At 43.6% G+C, this 17,209-nt stretch overlaps 1 protein-coding gene across 6 annotated transcripts in view; it reads left to right on the top strand.

The window, feature by feature from the left end:
- LOC112993084 (leucine-rich repeat and fibronectin type III domain-containing protein 1-like protein) overlaps positions 1-17,209 on the top strand; it is a 63,880-nt gene that overhangs the window by 22,027 nt on the left and 24,644 nt on the right. For 4 of the 6 annotated variants that reach the window (XR_010386374.1, XM_064503033.1, XM_064503036.1 and 1 more), the window contains exons 2-3: positions 14,593-14,700; positions 15,484-15,576. The exons of 1 other annotated variant lie outside the window; for it this stretch is intronic. Coding sequence is in view for 4 of the 5 variants with exons in the window: in XM_064503033.1 (XP_064359103.1) it covers positions 15,515-15,576 (62 nt within the window). In the remaining variant the exon portion in view is untranslated. The remainder of the gene's footprint in view (positions 1-14,592; positions 14,701-15,483; positions 15,577-17,209) is intronic. One more of the 6 variants, XM_064503034.1, reaches the window with a different exon arrangement.

Here is a 17,209-nt window from a genome sequence, read left to right as displayed (position 1 = left end):
CCGACTGCTTCATTTAATAACAACCGAGTTAGCTTCTGTGGATCTGGTACTTTGTCAAAGGTGAGGATGACTCATCTTGTAAAAAGCAAGCTACATTCTTGTAATAATCTGCCCCCTAATTTGATATTTGTTGATACTATGAATAATCAGAAGGGGCTGGCCTGTGTGCTTTCTTCGCTGATGTTTAGAAAATGCAAGTGCATAGCTGTTCAACAGGCATGGCTGCGCAGCTGTGAGTGTACATTGCCGAATGAAAGGAAAATTGCTTTATATGCTGCAGACTACAATTTACCTCTCAAAGTGCATTAGTAATCTCTGTAAAAGCTCATTAAGGATCTTAAACCCCAATTTCTCTGCCCTGGATGTATTCACCATTTTCTCATTATCATAATTAATGGAGAAAAAAAGAATAAACTCTTTGGGGGGAACTGAATAACACACTAGTATCCCGATGTGCTCACGTCTGCTTAAAGTGCAGATGGGCTAATACAATGTTGTTTTAATGCAGTAGGAGGACAGTGAGAATATACCACATGTAATCGAAGTGATCTCTGGTTCGTAAGATGAAGAACTGATTCTTTCGTCTTGGTGGCAGAACTGTTGCAGCTTCCCAAGATCTTCATTATATAAACAATAGAAGCGTGAGGGAAATTTTTTACCTCGCCAGTTGGACTAATCCGCTGCCCGTAATGGTGATCCTTGGCCTGCTCTGGGACAGAGAGCAGTCCCTGCTCCACAGTTTTCAGAAAGGCAAAGCCCGAACGGACAGGTGAAAGAGGAGCAGCGGTTCAGCGCAGCCGGCGGGGCGTGGGTGCTGCCGTGCCGTGCCGGGTGCCGCGGTCGCCCCGCTGTCTCCGGCGTGCCGCGGCGTGTGCTGCCGGGCGCGGCGCGGCTTCAGCAGCTCCCCTGCTTGCAGCCCCGCTTCCGTCCCTACTTGTGATTTACAGGTAATAGATCTCGTTTCCGTTTCACTGCAGAGTAGCGTCAGTGACCTGCGTTGATGTTTGTCCGATGCAGCCCTGTATCGTGATCTGCGTTTCTGTAGCTTGATTTGCGCGTAGTTCTGTGAAGAGATGACGGCTGAGCTACCTGTGCTGCAGTGGTGGTTTACTCGCAGGAGGTGTCTGGTGTGGTGTGAGGCACTGACAGACAGTACACGTGAACCTCTGCAGTTGAAAAGAAACATTCCTGCACAATTACATTCGTTTATAATTATTGAATTGTCCTTTGTCACCCCTTGAACTTGGGAAAAGGAAATGGCCCTGATGCAAGGAAAACAGATGAATGAAAAGCCCATCTCTATCCCTGTGCTTGATATAGCAATTACGTGCATGGTAAATCTGCTTATTGAATATGAGCCTTTCTGAGAAATTGCCTGAACAGTGTCATGCTTCATTTTCACAGTGACTAAGGTTAGGGTCATCCCTTTTCTAGAAGGTGACTTGTATTTTCTTGTTTGCCTAGCTTATTCAGAAACACACAGGTTGGGAAATGCTGTGCACTGCACATTTCATGCTTGTTTAATGAGCTGCATCTTTCAAACTGTGTAGCCACGGTGATCTATTATGGACTCTGTGGCTTGCAGATTATGAACAAATACAACTTTTGAACTGCAGCTCTTCTGGCACTTAGCTGTGGTTTCAGCGAGCTAAATTGGGTTGCAGTACACTTCTCTCTCCAAGAGCCATTGCCATGCAGTGGCACAGTTATGTTCCAGTGCCTTCATCCTTGCCATGAACAAAACTCGCATTTGTTTTGTAGCCCAAAGTAGACATGGAGGAGTTGTTCCGCTTGAGGCATTCTGACTCTTGCCTTTCTGCCTTGCCTCCCTCCCTGTGTTTCTAATAGCTAAAGTAAACAGTGAGAGGATGCTACAGATTTCATACAGGTAAACGAGGTACGGCGGAGGGGCTGGAGGTCAGCACAGTCTGTAACCTGTGAGTGCTGGCTGTGCCGGCTGCTGTGGTTCAGCTGCAGCAGCTTCTGGAGGATGCCAGCCCCTTCTGGTTGGCTGACAGTTTCCAAAGGGCTACCACGCTGAATTTCTGTATTCAGGACACTTCCCCCATCCTTCCTTTTTTTTTTTTTTTTTCTTCTTCTTCTTCTTCTCTCCTCCTAGAAGTCTGCCCTTCTCTTCCTCATTGTCTTGGTTTTATTTCTTCTTCTGAATCAAAGGCTTAAAAATCTGCTGCTACTCATTTCCCAACTTGCTGCTTCTCAGTCCGCCCGTTACAGTTCGGTTGCCTTGCTAAGGAAGCCTGTGAACTGGCTCAGACTCAAAATGGCCTTAGCCCAGGAACCTCGACTGAAATTTCAGTGTTCAGATTTTTCGGGGGTTTTCAGACTGATAGTATTTTAAATGGTTGTGAAGTTCCCCAGAGAGCATTTCTTAACTTTCCTGTGCATGTGGTTTATGACATTGCCGTCTTGCCATTGACTCATGATAACCATTTTCATTTCCATTTAGGGATAAAATGTCGGAGTTATGTTGCAATTAAAAATATATACATATGTATAACTGTTGAGTGTTGAGGGGCTGCAATGTGCTGTTTCTATTGCTAAAAGTAAGTTCCAAATTTTGAATCTTAGTGCATCTGTGGTAATGATCCCCAGCAGTGGCATTTCAGCACTAATTAACCTTGCAATGAACTCGTTACTGGTAAAAACTATAAACCTAGACATGACAAAGCAGGAGATGAAGGGTGCAAAATCGCTGATGCTGAGCTGTTGCAGGAGGCTGCCTGGCACATGTGAGCTCGTGCTTTTTCTTTTAAGCTTTGCATGAGGTAACAGCAACCGAATAATCAGTGCTTGAGCACTGAGCTTGGAACAGGGGGTTGAAATAACCCAGTTCCTAGTGGGGAAAAAGGATTCGTCATCTCAGGAAAAAGAGACGAGGGTGGCCTCGAGTACCGTGTTAGCAGCAGCCCTCCCTGTGCCAGCCCCAGGTGTGTCGGTGGGCCCCGGGGAAGCTCGCGCTCGTGCTGCGGTTCACGCCGCTCCTTTTGGAGAGCGATGTGGGGGGTGGTGTCCGCCTGGCCCCTGCTAGCGTGGTGGCGTGACCGGAGGCCGAGACGAAACGCGTGCTTGTGCCGCTGCTGCGTGACGGCTGAGCTGGCTCTGCGGTCCCGCTCCTGACCCGTGCGGCCCTGTGGCTTCGAAGAGCTGTATTTTCATGCAGACTTGACTTGACGCTTTTGCTCTTGGTTACCCTTATTACTGGCAGTTTCTGTGCGTCTGCTTGAGGGCCTTCGGGAAGGAAGGTAAAGATTCTGCAAAATACATCTTCACAGAGCGCCGGTGTTGCTTGCAGTCACAAAGAGGGGGTTTAATTAAGTAATGATGAATAGGAAATATTACTTGTGTTGTCTTTGAAGCTTTATGCTCTGTTCAGAATTGTGATCTGTTGGCTTATTCTTTGATCGGGGCTCAAAATAATGAGGACATGGGTTGGTGGGGGTTTATTTTGCGTAGTCCAAATTACCTTGTCTAGAGATTTTGCCAAATATAGTCTGCCAGGGAACATGCATTCGTAGTTCCCACGAAAGATTTTAGTGTACCAGTTAGGTCAAGGCTGAGAGCAGTAAGTGCGCCTTGGAAAAGAGATCTTTAACAAATCCACTCTCATTTCTGACAGGCTCATGGAAGAGTCTAGATACAAAATGGCTTCTGTACTAGGATTTGATTTCCAAATAGCTACAGGTAACTCTTGGTAGGATGGGAATTTCCTCTTTTTATCTCAGGACTGTTTTGGCATTACGGGCAGCCTTGCAGCCCTGCATTTCACCGAGCCCTGAAAGACTCACCGAACGCTCGTGCCGCAAGCCTTCTGAGCTGCGATGACGTTCAGAGACTTCTGCCTAGTTTTGGACAATCTCATCTTACAGCTTTTGATTTACTGATAGATTGTAGTTATATAGACTGTTTGTTAAAACATGTTTGCAGAGCAAAATGAAAATTCAGACCACCTTAAATCATGGCAGATAAACTGTCCCATTTCCATTGACAGAAATGCCTCTTTGAATCGCCAATATAAAACGTGCTGGCCTATTTCTGGTCACTAAGTGTGTGTGTATAAATACGTTCTTGGGAAATGTGCTCCCCTGCTTGATGCTCCTTAGCAAGGTGATGTTACTTTAAAATTTGACAGCTATGTCTGAGTGCTGCTACGATAATGTCTGATGAAGGGTGCTCAGCGTTGCTCGGCAGTTCTCGTGCCTGAGATTTCCTGTGTTAGTTGTCGGCTTTCTGTACGCCTGGGCCTTTAGTTTGCATCCCGTGAGTGTTCTGTGGAATTCTCCCAGAAAACAGAAGCTGCAGATTCAGGTCTCAGATTCCCTAACCAAAAATAGGGGGCCAGCCCTCATTTTTAAGCCGACTTAAACTCATGTAATGCTGCTCGCTCTGTAATGCAGGTCTGTTGAGGCAGCCAGCTGGAGGGAAGCAGGGAAGCCTGTTGCCTTTGTGTAAGGAAAGGTGCTGAATGTTTTGTCCGCTGCTGTATTTTCCGTGCCTCCTTCCAAGGACGTTAAGTGTCGTGGTCTTGGGAATGGCGGGTCTGTTGACCGCTTTCTCTCCCGCCTCTTGCAGAAGCCCCCCCGCAGGTGGACGAACTGCTGCAGCACAGGGAGGAGGGGAAGAGGAAGGAAATGTGAACTAAGATTTCCACCATTTCCACCCCGTAATGATAAAGTACCGGAGTGTTTCTTAGTGGTTCTAGCACGTCTATTTTCCCCTCGAGCACTACTCATTTCTCTAGTAGCGTAAAACTAACGAAATCACTTACTTTGCATACTGAATTGCCAGAGTTATATGTGAAATGAGAAGAGGCAGCAGCAAAACAACTTGGAGTCAGTAAATAAAAGTGAATCTGTCTTGCTCTGTTCCTCTAATATTATGGTAAACAGTTCTGCCAATGGCAAGGTGAAGATCTTACTGCTTGCAACAAGCGCTAAAATCTCATTGCTAGGGATCTCTCTTAGTACGGTGCTGATTTTAAAAATGAGCACTCAGTAAGCATCAAATTATTGATCCAATTAGGAATTTCCCAGTTTATAACCCCTAAGACATTTTTGAGTGTCCCTGCCAAGACACAGGATGTGGAAGTGGCAGGGTTGAGCACGCGGGATGTTTCTGGACACGGGGGTGACTGGTGTGATGGTAGGTCTATGTTAATTTTATTTCATTGACTTTCCTCTTGAGCACTTGGACTATCTTGTTTCATGAGGTAGATGTTTGGGCCTGTTTTGCTCTGTCTACAACTTATAATTTCTGGAGAAAACTTGTCTCATAGCAGTGCTGTCTGTTTTAGAAGAGGGGTTGCTGTTGAGATTGGTACCTTTTTAGTTTGTCTTCCCTTTCAGCGTTCAGTCTTTGAGGCTGCTGCTTCTGCCACCATCCTGTCACTCCTAATGATTCTGATAAAGTGTGATTCTAGAAGAAGAGGTAACCTCTGAACTTCAGGATGGATGAGCCACCCCGGGCATAGGTGATGCTGCTGTGGATTGAATGGGGAGTCCATTACCTCCCGGCTCCGTGCCGAAATGAGCCGCTCCTGAAAGTGCAGCAGGCTCCTGAAAAGCAGCAGGGAGCGGAACAGGTTTGACGGTCAGCCTGAAGGTCACTTTGAAGTAAGAACAGCTTAAGCCCCCTTTTTCTACCAGGTTGGGAGCCCTGCTATATTTTAGGAGCATTAGAGCTGTGCTCTCCTATTCGGTCATCTGAACAAGCTGAAACAACACTAAAATCTCCCTAACAATTGTGGTTGAACTACCGTTACTTTGTTTGTAAAAGGCTTTGTGAGAAAGCTACCTTCCCTTCGGTTTCTAGGGACAGGTGTTTTAGAATCAAGCTCCATGCAAAGGAAAAACAGTCTTCGTGTTAGAATTAGAACAAGAAAGTGATTTTTGGAGAACAGAATACTAATCCATATAACAACTGGAACATATTAAATACTTCAATTGAAAAAAGGTAGCAGTCACTACAGCCTGGATAAGTAATCCTCCAGACTGATACTGTTAAGGTCATGTACACCTATTTTGTTTGCCATTAAGTGATTAGATTTCATATTTTGTGTTTTGATGCTTTGTTCTGTGCTCACAGTTCGGCTTAGTTTTGCACGGTAGGTTTTCGTGAAGTTGGTACATTTTACGATTGAGAAAATTACTTTAAAACTCTTCTGCGTTCTTGACCAATGTGTGGAGTTTTTTGGACAAATCTGTGTTTGTGCAGCGTATGCAGGAGTGACGCTTGGTCTCTTGAGAGAAATGCTACTTACTAGTGAGCAAACTGGCTTACCTACAAGGGTAATTTCAATCGGCAGTGCCGTAAAACTACGTTATGGTTCTGCGCGCACCTTGTCTTGGATGCATGTATTAAAATTGTTCGAGTAAGAGATTCGAATAAGCTGGAGGGGGGTGGAAAAAGGCTGAGGTCAACTACCTCAGCCTACTACCCATCTCCCAGGAAAAAAAGTTTGTGCATTCAGTCGTCGTCTTGTCCTCGTATGGGAAGTACTTTCTCACTTCGTAATGCCAAAGAGAGGTGGTGGTTGTGTGTGGTTTTTCAGCCAGCCCTTGACAGGCAGCAGCAAAGACCACGCTCCAGTTCTATATGCTCAGTAAAATGCTAGCTTAAACACTTAGCCTGAAAGCCAAGAGAGCTACAGGAACATGTATAGGTGCTCAGTGAGCCATATGTCTACGCTCGTATGCTGAATCAAATCACTTTTTGGAGGCGGTGTGGAAAGGAGAGAAGGAAGGTGGCATAATGCAAAAGGGGGGGGGGGGGGACAATTAACGCCCTCATGTCTGTGACTGCTGCTCCCTGATTTTGTTCCATCCAAATACAGGTAAATATTAATTGAAAATCATAAAAAGAAATTATCTCTGTGCATTTTTTTTTTCACAGCCACATGTATACACACATAAGTTACCTGAGAGGAAAATGAGGTTTTTTTCCAAGTAGTTCATCTTAATATTTGGGGATCATTTTGATCATCTTCAAGGACGCCTTCCTTTTTGGTTAATACAGTAGTTTTCCTTGCAGTGTGTACCTGACTTTCATATTACTCATGATTAACAAAAGAGTATTTTCAAGTAACTCTTAACTTGGTAATTATCAGTCAGGTAGTACGATTAAACAGATCAGGTTGATATTCAGATGTTTTTCCTCTTTATTTTTACTTGCAGTTCTTTTTTTTGGTATGCAAAGGATTTACACTCTTTTCTTGCGTGTTCACCAAAAACTGGGAGCACGTCTGCATTAGTAGAAGGTCAGATATTGCAAAGGAATTGAATCATGAATAATTCAGTTCATTATTAATAGCTTATATAGTCCAGTTTGAGATAATTAATTCACCAGAATTGACTTAATTGTATAGATAGTCATTTTTCTGATGATTAATAGAAACAATTTCAGTAGTGTATTAACCTCTGAAACATGCTGTTAAAAATCTGCAGTTGTACAGAGTTTGGAACATCCTATTGACCATTAAAGCAAGAGGAAATGTTTTATGCATGCTTAGGGATTATAATCCGTTGCAGTATCTGCAGGTCACACAATGTGTCAGTAAAAGGTATCTGCAAGTTTCACGCTGGCAAAAAGGATGGTTGTTGCAGAAGTACCCTGTAGTTTGTTCTTTCTTGGTCATCCGTGGGAACTGTAGGAACCCAGTGATCCTTGGAAGCTACCAAAAAAAAAAAAAAAACCCCAAAACCAGAAACTACGTTTTAGACTCCTTAATTTCAGCATTTCCATATGGTTCAATTCTTTCTGAAATACTATGTTAGAGGCTTTCATTTCAAGCAAGGATGGATTAAGGAGAAGTGAAAAGAGAGAGGAAGATAGCAAAGGGTTTGGGTGGTGTGTGTATAGGTATTTCCAGCTGAGCCGCTTTGCTCACTGTGGTTTTGTTGGCTTATTTTAACTCGCCGCTGCTGCCCAAGCAAACGCTGCTCCTCTGATCTCTCGGAAGCGCGTGTTGTTTCAACTGCTGCTCCTTTCTGCAGTTCGTAAGTCTCATCGACTGTACGTTGGTTCATGAGTTCGAATGCGCTTGGCCAAGGCAAGCGCTGCCGTTCTGCTTTACGGACAGGGCGAACGGTGGTTGGGGGGGGGGACACGGCCCCCGTGACCGCAGCGTGCCTGCGTGCAGAATCGTGTCTGCGGCCGTCCCGCGTGTTGTGCGTGCCCGTAGTCAGAGCACCACCTCTCCACACGCTGTTCTGTGAATTTAGTCACAAACCTGTGAAAAAGCTCAGAGTTTTAAGGTCATCAAGGCAAGGACAGTGTAGGATATATTTTAATTTCTAATCTCTGTTAAATTAGAGTTGTATGGAATAGCATAACAAAAGTCTGCATGCATATGACCAAAAGGGGCTGGAGTTTTCTGATGTTATCTTAATAGCAATGAGCAGCTTGGATTTCCATAATGTTTTTCGCAAAGTGGAACATCTTGTAGCGCTTTGCAAAGCATTTAATTACCAGTAATGCTATCGCTGCACTTTGCTGGCCTAGCGTTTAAAGGCAGGATCAGAAACTACAAAAATCTGAACCTTTGTGTTCTAAGTAGTAACGTTTGGAAATCTTTCAGCTTTCAAGAGGATCTGTCTTCGGCTTCTGGAAGGAGACAATCCTGTAGTTGAGTTCAGTGATACGCTTGTATTCTTTAGCTTACAGAAGCTGTTTTCATTAAGGGGAAAAGGTTATCATAAAGTATCCTGTTCACATTGAGTTTTTTTTAAGTGCTAAAATAGCTCCAAAGGAAAGGGTGCGTGTTATGTGGGTTTCTTCTGTTTTATGCTTTCTAATATGAGGGCTGAGAAGGTGGTAGCATAACGACTCTAAGTAAATATGGCAATTACTTTGTGCTCAAAAAACTGTACAAAGCACTGTTCTTTAAGTCCTGCTTCCGCCGAAAGGAGAAATGTTAACTACGATGTTTAAGAGGGCTTGAACATCTCCCTGGAGAAGGCAGAGCGACCAGGCAGAGGGTCCTGTTCGTTTGGAGTCGGCGTGTGCTAAAGTCCAGGGGCGGGCTGCCCCTCGGACGTGAGGATCTCGAGCTGGGAGCAGGTGCCTGGATCCCGGCTCAGGGTAGGGACGTCTAAGGACTGCGCCGGGCCGGGCAGCGCCGCGGCTGTCCGAGCCTCGGCAGAGCCCCGTGGACGCTCGTGCTGCCTCGCGTGCGGCTTTTCCAGCTCTAGAGACTAAAGGAAGGGGGAAAATATTTCACGTAATACCTGCTAGCAGGAGCTTCGACACTGCTGGGATGCCTGCTCGCAAGGTCCTTATTCTTTCAGACACAGGCAGACAGCTTTAAATTCAGTGCCACTCCATCACTAACTTATTAATCTTACTGAAATTAGTGCTGCTGCTAGGTTCAGTTCACTTTGGCTTGGTCAGTCGGACGCAGCAGGGGCTCTTTGCCTTCTGAGGGACTCTGTGCGCGAGATCTCTGTCTTAAAGACAAGAGGGGCCCAAGGCTCTCCTACGCCTCGGGTAGCCAGGCAAACGCATCAGTCAGCCGCTTCTGTCACAGGGCTGCACAGTGAGAAGTTTTAAAACCTTTTCCTGCATAAAATCAGATCTTGTCATTTAAATAAAATATTTATGGGAAAGAGAGAATCTACGAATGCTGAGAGAGGCATCTGGCAGCATGCTTAACAGCTTAACGGATGACTTACCTGCTGCGTGTCACGGAGGAAAAAAAAGTGTTTCCTAGTGAATGGCAGTTGTGTGTGTATCTGGGAATTACACTAAATAATAATAATACGTGTGGAGCTGGGCTCCCTTTTGCTTGCCAAATGCTGGAGAGGAAGCAGAGCTTTCTGCCACTGGTGCAGTATTTGTGTGCTGTACAGTGACAAATATTCTTCCATTTTTAATATTCACATGCTCTGGAGTGTCTTGCGGGAGAATGAGAAAGTTTAGATCCTTATTCGATGTTTATGGTGGTGCTTACTCTCGCTCTGAACGGCCAGGTTTTTTCCTCCTTTATTAGATAAGTTCTTAGTGTTGGAATTCCCTCTCCACTGCATATTGCTTTTGAGTTTTCTTTATGTTGTGGTCCTATAACAGGGTACCTAGCTGTGTCCTGGCAGGTAGAGCAGGGCCCAGGCAGGTAGGAGGTATGCTAGAGGAGATCTCGTCTGGCACAACAGGTAGCAGTGAGGTTTGGTACAATGAACCAGGTTTATATGTTTGACTAGGGTGGAGAGTGGATGGCAGCTAGTGAACAACTGATCGTTTTGTTCCTGTGGAGATAACAGGCTCCTGAAAAAAATCAGATGAGAAATTGCAGCACTCTGATAACACTTTATCATGAGCCTGTCTAAGATGCTGCAGTGCATTCTAAGGAAAGTACGTGATAATCTGCAGTAGTGTAGCATCCGCTATCAAGCGGCTATTGCAATAAAGCCCTTTCCTCTGAAATCTGTTGGAGTAGTTTGCGCTATTTTTTTCTCCGTTAACAAGCTTGTAAAATAAATCATCTGCTTGCCTGTCACACTATGGTACTTAGGAAAGCGGGATGACAAGCATCGTAAAACTGTGAGCCTCTCTCCCCTCCTGTGCCGTGCTTGCTTCACTCCGTATTTCCCCAGTGCAGGAGGAGGGCGTTTTGATGCATGACTGTGCCTTAAATCCTTATGTTTTTCTCCCCCAGTTATCATGGTTCTGTATTTGGTAAATATGCGCTAGTCGCATTGACATAGAAGAACATGTTAAGCAATACAGCTTAAGAAATAATTCTATGCGTGTTTCCACTGATCTTATACCCAAATGACAGAACCTTACTATGTGAGTAGTCAAACTGGTATTAACAAGGCCATCTGCACCTAAGGTATTCCCCCTCAGGAAAAATGGGCCCAGGATCCAGCCATTTGTTCATAAAGAGAAAAGGAAAGCACATACATAAAAAGCAAGTGTAGCACTTGCATGTATAAGCTTTCAGCGAATCTCTTATTAGATGTTTTTCTCATATCATTTTTATTTCAAGGGTTTAATATTTCACTAGGTATGAAGTAAAAACACACGTAGGTTACATATTCTCTAACAATACAATAATGGTGAGGTTTTTGTGATGATTATTTGCCCCTAACATCTCTGAAACTTTGCAAAATGTTTTAGCCTCATTGCTCTTGCGAAGCAGCAGTTGCCAACTTGTACAATGCTAAAATCCCATCTAGAATGTTAGGTTAGCTTTTTGTTGAGTGTTGCACTTCAATATGTATGTATTCTACTAAAAGTTTGCTTCACTCTTCATTTGTGGAAGAAAACAGGTGTTTGTGTTGTCCTTGGTTTACATAAGAAGAATTGAGGTACCTTTCTAATGAAAATGGGTTTGTCTGATGCCTGGAATGGCACCTCGCTGAGAAATAAACATATTTTTTACATCTAAATTTATGTCTAAACAAGGGATTTGATATTTTAATGTGTTATTTTTCTGTGTTGCTGGCTACCTATTCCCAGTTAGTTGAAATACGATGTTTAAAGGAGATGGCTTACTGAGATGTGCTTATTTATGCGTAACATGGGAATAGCTTGGAGGTCTACCCACAGCCAATTTCTAGAAGACGCAGATCATGCATGATATAATCTAGTGACATTAAGCCGGTGGCCGTTTGTGTGCAGCTCTTGTGGAATTCCTCGCTCTGCGCCTGAACTTGGTCGGTGTGAGCAGGGAGCAGTCGTACGCTTGTTGGGTTACTGTGTCATCCGGGGATGAAAACGTCCTCCCTGAGCTTCCTGGCCGTGCAGCGCTGATGCTTTCTGTAGGCTTTGTTTAGATCTGTGCACGATTCGTGTTGTGCCACTAGGCTCGCGCGGTCCCAATGAATATCTTTAAATCTGTCCATATACAACTTCTTTTAAATGATTTCTCTTTCACTCTCGAGTAGGCGATGAGGCTAATACACATAGAAACCAAGCAGTGCTGTAATTGCTGGAACAAGGAGCTGTCCAATATGATACAGATGGCTTGAAAACTGGAGTAGGATATGGGAACTTACACAACATGAGTGAAATCTAATGCTACTCCTGTATTGATTCAGGAGGGAACCTGTACCAGACTTGACAGAGTAAAACAGGAAAAGAGGGAAATGCAAGAGATATCAGCAAAACGTTGAAGAGATTCTCTGTCCCAGATTGCGTACTGTATAAATATGTTAAGATGTAGCAGGAGATTGTCTGGGACGAATGTTCAGAAGAAGAAAATGAAGGTGGCAGTGAAGATAGTCCAAGGGTGAGCTTATCTAGTTTATGTATGTTCTTAGCTGAATTTGCAGCTTGAAGACTCCCTAACAAAGGGATTTTTCCTTTCTAAAAGAGAAAAACAGTCTAAGACATAAAAATTAATAGATGAACAAACCATTAACATGGTTTCTCTTTTCTCCTACCCCTGCTTCCCAGTTAATAAAACTGCAGCTGCTACATATTGTGTTTCATATTGCAGCACCTCTAAACCCCCAAATTTGGAAAAAGTCTGGCTTCTGCTGTGTATGTAGTGAGATAGGCCGGACTGAAGAAGTTACAGTCTGAAGAAACAACCGCCTGAGAAAGGTGAGAAGTTGAGTCAAACACGGGTGACAGGTGAACTGGGGAAGAAAATCAAAGGGAGGTTTTCAGTAGAACAGGAAGCTGAAGCTAGTGTCTCTGCATCTCCCAGCAGAGCTCTTCCACAAGCTTAACTTTATTGTTGAGGCTTTCTAAATAATTTCTGTCTTGAGTGCTGTAGGCAGTAACTTACAGTTCGGGCTAAATTCAAGACGTAATTTTGATTGCATCAAGCCAAATTATGATGATGTGATGGGAAGCAGTCTAGCCATTGCATGAGACTCAGCAAATCAAATGGAGATGCTTCAGGAGCTTGCTCTGGTGGATTTGCTTTCTTCGGATCCCTGAGATAAGCCATCTTGATCACCTGATAGCGCTGCTTAGCGCGTGGCAGAAGGTGCCACTGAAATGGACTGTGCAAAGCAGCTGTGGGCGTGGGATGGAAGGATTGTGGAAGACTTGTTACTGCTTAGTCGTCTTCCGATTCTTATTCTAGTGCAAATGCAAGCAGTGAAATGTATTGAATTAGCTGTAGGATGACGCCATCAAGTAGGAACCATTATGGTTAAATTTGGCCTTATGGATAAAGTAGATTTAAAGGGGTTGAACCTTTCTGTGAGCCTCATTTTCTTTTTCAGGCATTTAATTAACTGCCAGAGTGGGCTCTGTGGTCCTGCTAAGGGTCAAGATCTCTGTGTTGGAGCAAGCATGTTTCAGTTAGTATTTCTTGGCTCTGTTCTGAAATCGAAGCCTTTTTGTTTTATTATTTGTTTGTTTTTGCTCTTGAGCCTTAAGACAGCTACTTCATTATGAAAAAGCTGCCATTCTCTGCTGCTGAAATCAAGATAAGCTACAAAACCAGAGTAATTGGCCTTCATAAATACTCTCTGTTCTCTGAGTGCTCCTGTGGTGTATGTTATGCATGCCAGCAGCAAGAAGACATTATGTAGTTTTATAATCCAATTTGAAATATTAAAAAAGAAAAAAAAAACAAAATAACACCCACAATGGGTAAAATATAGGTTTGGGTTTGTCCCTCTCCCCCACCCATCATTTTTTATTTTAGTGGTAAATGAAGTTTTAGAAGTCCAGACACGCTGTGGGGGTGGATTGTCTCCTTGGGCAGTCCCACAAGATGGACGCAGCTTTAGGGAAAAGGACTATCAGTTCTTTGTGGCTGCTTGTGTCTGTGGAGTAAATTCTTTCATTTCGGTGATTTCTCTCTCAATTTTTGCTGTTGCAGAACTCATTCTTCTTGTCCTGCTTGCAGGATATATGCCAGACAGGAAGCTTGTTTCCTGTGCTTTCCATCTCATCTCTCTGCATTATTTTCCACTTAAGTCCTTTCTGGAAGATTATGCGCTCACAAATGAGGTGCTTGCTAGGGGCCGAGAGAGAGTCGCTTTTCCAGCTGGCGCCTGGTTTCTCTCTTGCGTACCGGTGCTTCCTCCTCCGTGCGATAGTAGAGATTTGTTCCCTTTCTGGAGAAGGCTGCATATCTTGGCAGATGTCTGTCTTGTCAGAGCACTCGAGTCTTCCCATAGTCTCCTGTCTTCTCATCTCTGTTGCACAAATACGAGTTTTTCCTCACTTCTGGTCCTCAGCTGCAAAGGCCAGATCAGTGTTTTGTCCAAGGGACGCGTAGCGGTCAGGAATTAACTGTGATACAGAATGAAGTATAAACTTGCTTTAAATTGGTATCATGTGGGACAAGGTACCGTGTCTTTTGTGGTAGAGGTGTAAGTTGTACAGGATTTATAGTTCAAAAAGGAAAAAAGTACCCTTTTAAGCATTGTTTGGCAGATGATTGTATAATTAAATATTTAACATTTATTTCTGAAGAGAATGGTGGTAATTTTTGGTATCTAGTTTGCTGTGACTTTTGAGGAGCTTGATTTTTACCTTGAGCACTTTATGAGTCCTTTATCTACAAAGGTCAAAATGACACGTAACATGCTAGTTTGGTTTATTCCCCCAGTCTGCTAGATTTTTTGTTTCAGTCTGCAAATAAAAATGTCTGTCTCAATTCAATTTCAGCATCCTTCTTCTGTGTGAAGGCTGCGTACCGGTCTTTCGACATGTTCTGTCCAGTGACAAATGAAGGAGTAGTTAGAATAAAGCACTCGCGCGCACCACCACCTTCTGGTACGTTAATTATCTTCTTGCAAAATTTTGGATTGTGTGGCCATTTCAGATATGTGTCTCGATGAATCTTCAGGCTAGTGTATCATCTTAGAACATATATTCAGCAAGCTCATTTTGAACAAGTTGCTTTCCTGCACATCTTCGCCTTCTGTAGAATTTTTGCTATAAAAATTTTATATTGGTAGCCCAAATGTGCTCTGTGGGCACCAGCCTAGTTATTGAGGCAAATCAGGAATGAAAGTGGAGTGTTCCATGTAGCATGGGCTGATTAGTATGAAGCATACTGGATTATGTGTGTTAGCTTTACATTAATAAATGCAAATACTGAATCACTTCCTTGCAAGGTGCAATTATGTGGTGAGATGCACTTAAATGCAACGATCTGAAACTGTGTGTTGATGTCAGGTTTATCTGAGGCAAAGATAAGAATGACTACCGGGCTGTTAGGGGAACCAAATAAGAAGTTATAGTCTGACAAACCCAGGAAAACTGCTAGAAGCCATTTGCTGAGCCCCTGCATTGTCAGGCAGCGTAGCCAAACCATTAGAGGTTTGAAGAGAAAACGGCAAGCCAGCGTGGCTTGGATAAGCCACAGGCAAGGATGCTCAGCCTGGTGATAAAGTTTTGTTACTTTGTGCAGCATGTGGGTTTATTTTGCTTCTCCCTGCTCTGCTGTGGGGGTAGGCTTTATTGGGCGATTATCCTTTGCCTTAAGCAGAAGACGACGCTATTAGGTGGTACAGACTAAGTGGCCATGGGGTAATGGTGATTTCTTCACTGCAGCCCCTTGAAGAGTACTTCAGATGAAAACCGAATGGTGACCGGACTGCTAGCTGTCTTCCGCAGCCTTCCCCCAGCAGTGGAGTCGGAGGAGAGGTAAGCGTATGCCGCTAGCAGCTGTCTTAAGCAGCCTCCTCCTTTGCTACGGAAAAGGAAGTCAGCAGTTTAGGGTAGATTGGGGGGGGGGGGGAGCAGGGTTAAAAACTGTCAGGAAATTCCTGTGAGATGAAGGGTGTAGTCTTTGAGGAGTGCGATGTGCTCGGCTGCTGTGACCGCCTTCTGCGCTTTTCAGAAGTCCTTCTGCTGGACGATTCCCAGAGAAAACTGCATCCTGATTCGACACGACTCCGAGAGCCGAGGTGCTGTGGGGATCGTGAAGTTACATTGTCGTTAACAACCCTGTAATCCGAAGCGCTCGTATTTACAGATGAAGAAAACTCTGTGACAGTAGCATAAATATATAGTCAAAATCTTTGCTGGTCTCTGTGCCGGTCATGCCTAAGACCTGTTCCGAAAGTGAGGTACGGGTGTGATGTTCACAGGAACGTGCTTAGCTTCTGCCTGACCGTGTTGCAGCCTAGGAGAGTTGTTCTCTTTCGGTGCTGCTGCCTTAGAGAGAAACGCTAAGAGCTGTCAGAGTTAAAGGCAGTTGCGTATTTATAGGCGATGAAACAGCAATTGAGAGGGAGAGTAAAAAAAAATACCATTGCCGTTTTTCAGCAAGAGAGGCTTCAAAGCGGCTAAGAAAATGGTATTCTGAGGTGCGTTACAGAGATCGGCTGATAAAGCGTGCCTTATTGGATTGTAGAGTAGTCTTTGCATCCCAGTAGACTGTTTTTTGTCAAGTATACCTCAGTCAGTGCGAGCAATGAATGAGGTGTTCAAATGCATTAATACTGAAGGGTCCTGAACATTACCATCGTTTCCTCAAAGGAAGGTAAACAGGACTGCAACTTAAGTAAAGATTACATTATTTTTTGTAAGCAAAAAAAGTATTTGAAGGCTTGCTATTTTGATTTAAAGCAGCCTCCATATGCTTATGGATTAAATTTTGTGTGTCCGCAATGTTTTAAGAGAGGGGTAAGTCGCTTCATTTTGTGCTGCGTAGAGATGAAATGGAGTGCATAAAGAAAAAAAAAATTGCCATTATGTTTGATCGCCTTCTTTCTGACTCTGTACCAGGGAGGTGAGAGCAATTAGCTTTAGAACTGCTTCACTGAAATGCATTGTTCAGAGACTAATCTTCAGTGTGCTAACCGCAGAACTTAAAAAATATTAGGAAGAAGAAAGGGGAAATTTGGAAGGAATACAATGTTTCTGTAGAAAAAGAAATATATTTTTCCTTGCAACCCACCTTTTTCATTTTGAACCAAAGATGATTTCCATCTGAATGTTATTCTTTTGTTAATGTACTGTCTACAAACACTATCATTTCATTGTCAGAGTAATGACAGACCTGCCTGCATACATACTGAGCATGCAATTTTATGCTTGTTAGACTTTGAATGGTGGGAACTGTGATGGCATAGGATTTGTAATGAAATTATTGTCTGCCAGCCTTGTTATAAGTGTCATTAGCTGTCATCAATTGTAAAACATTTTGGAGTGGTTTAAAACTGGAAACAGTAGAGTTGGTAACATCAGTGTTGAAAATCTTACCGTAAAAAACGCCTAATAGTAGTAGGTGGGCACTTCATTACTTCGTACTTTGCTTCATAAAAATTCCACT

This window comes from Dromaius novaehollandiae, chromosome 34 (genome assembly GCF_036370855.1).
Source record: "Dromaius novaehollandiae isolate bDroNov1 chromosome 34, bDroNov1.hap1, whole genome shotgun sequence".
Taxonomy (NCBI): Eukaryota; Metazoa; Chordata; class Aves; order Casuariiformes; family Dromaiidae; genus Dromaius; species Dromaius novaehollandiae.
Note: the sequence above shows the minus strand (reverse complement) of the source record. Positions and strands in the feature narration are given on the sequence as shown.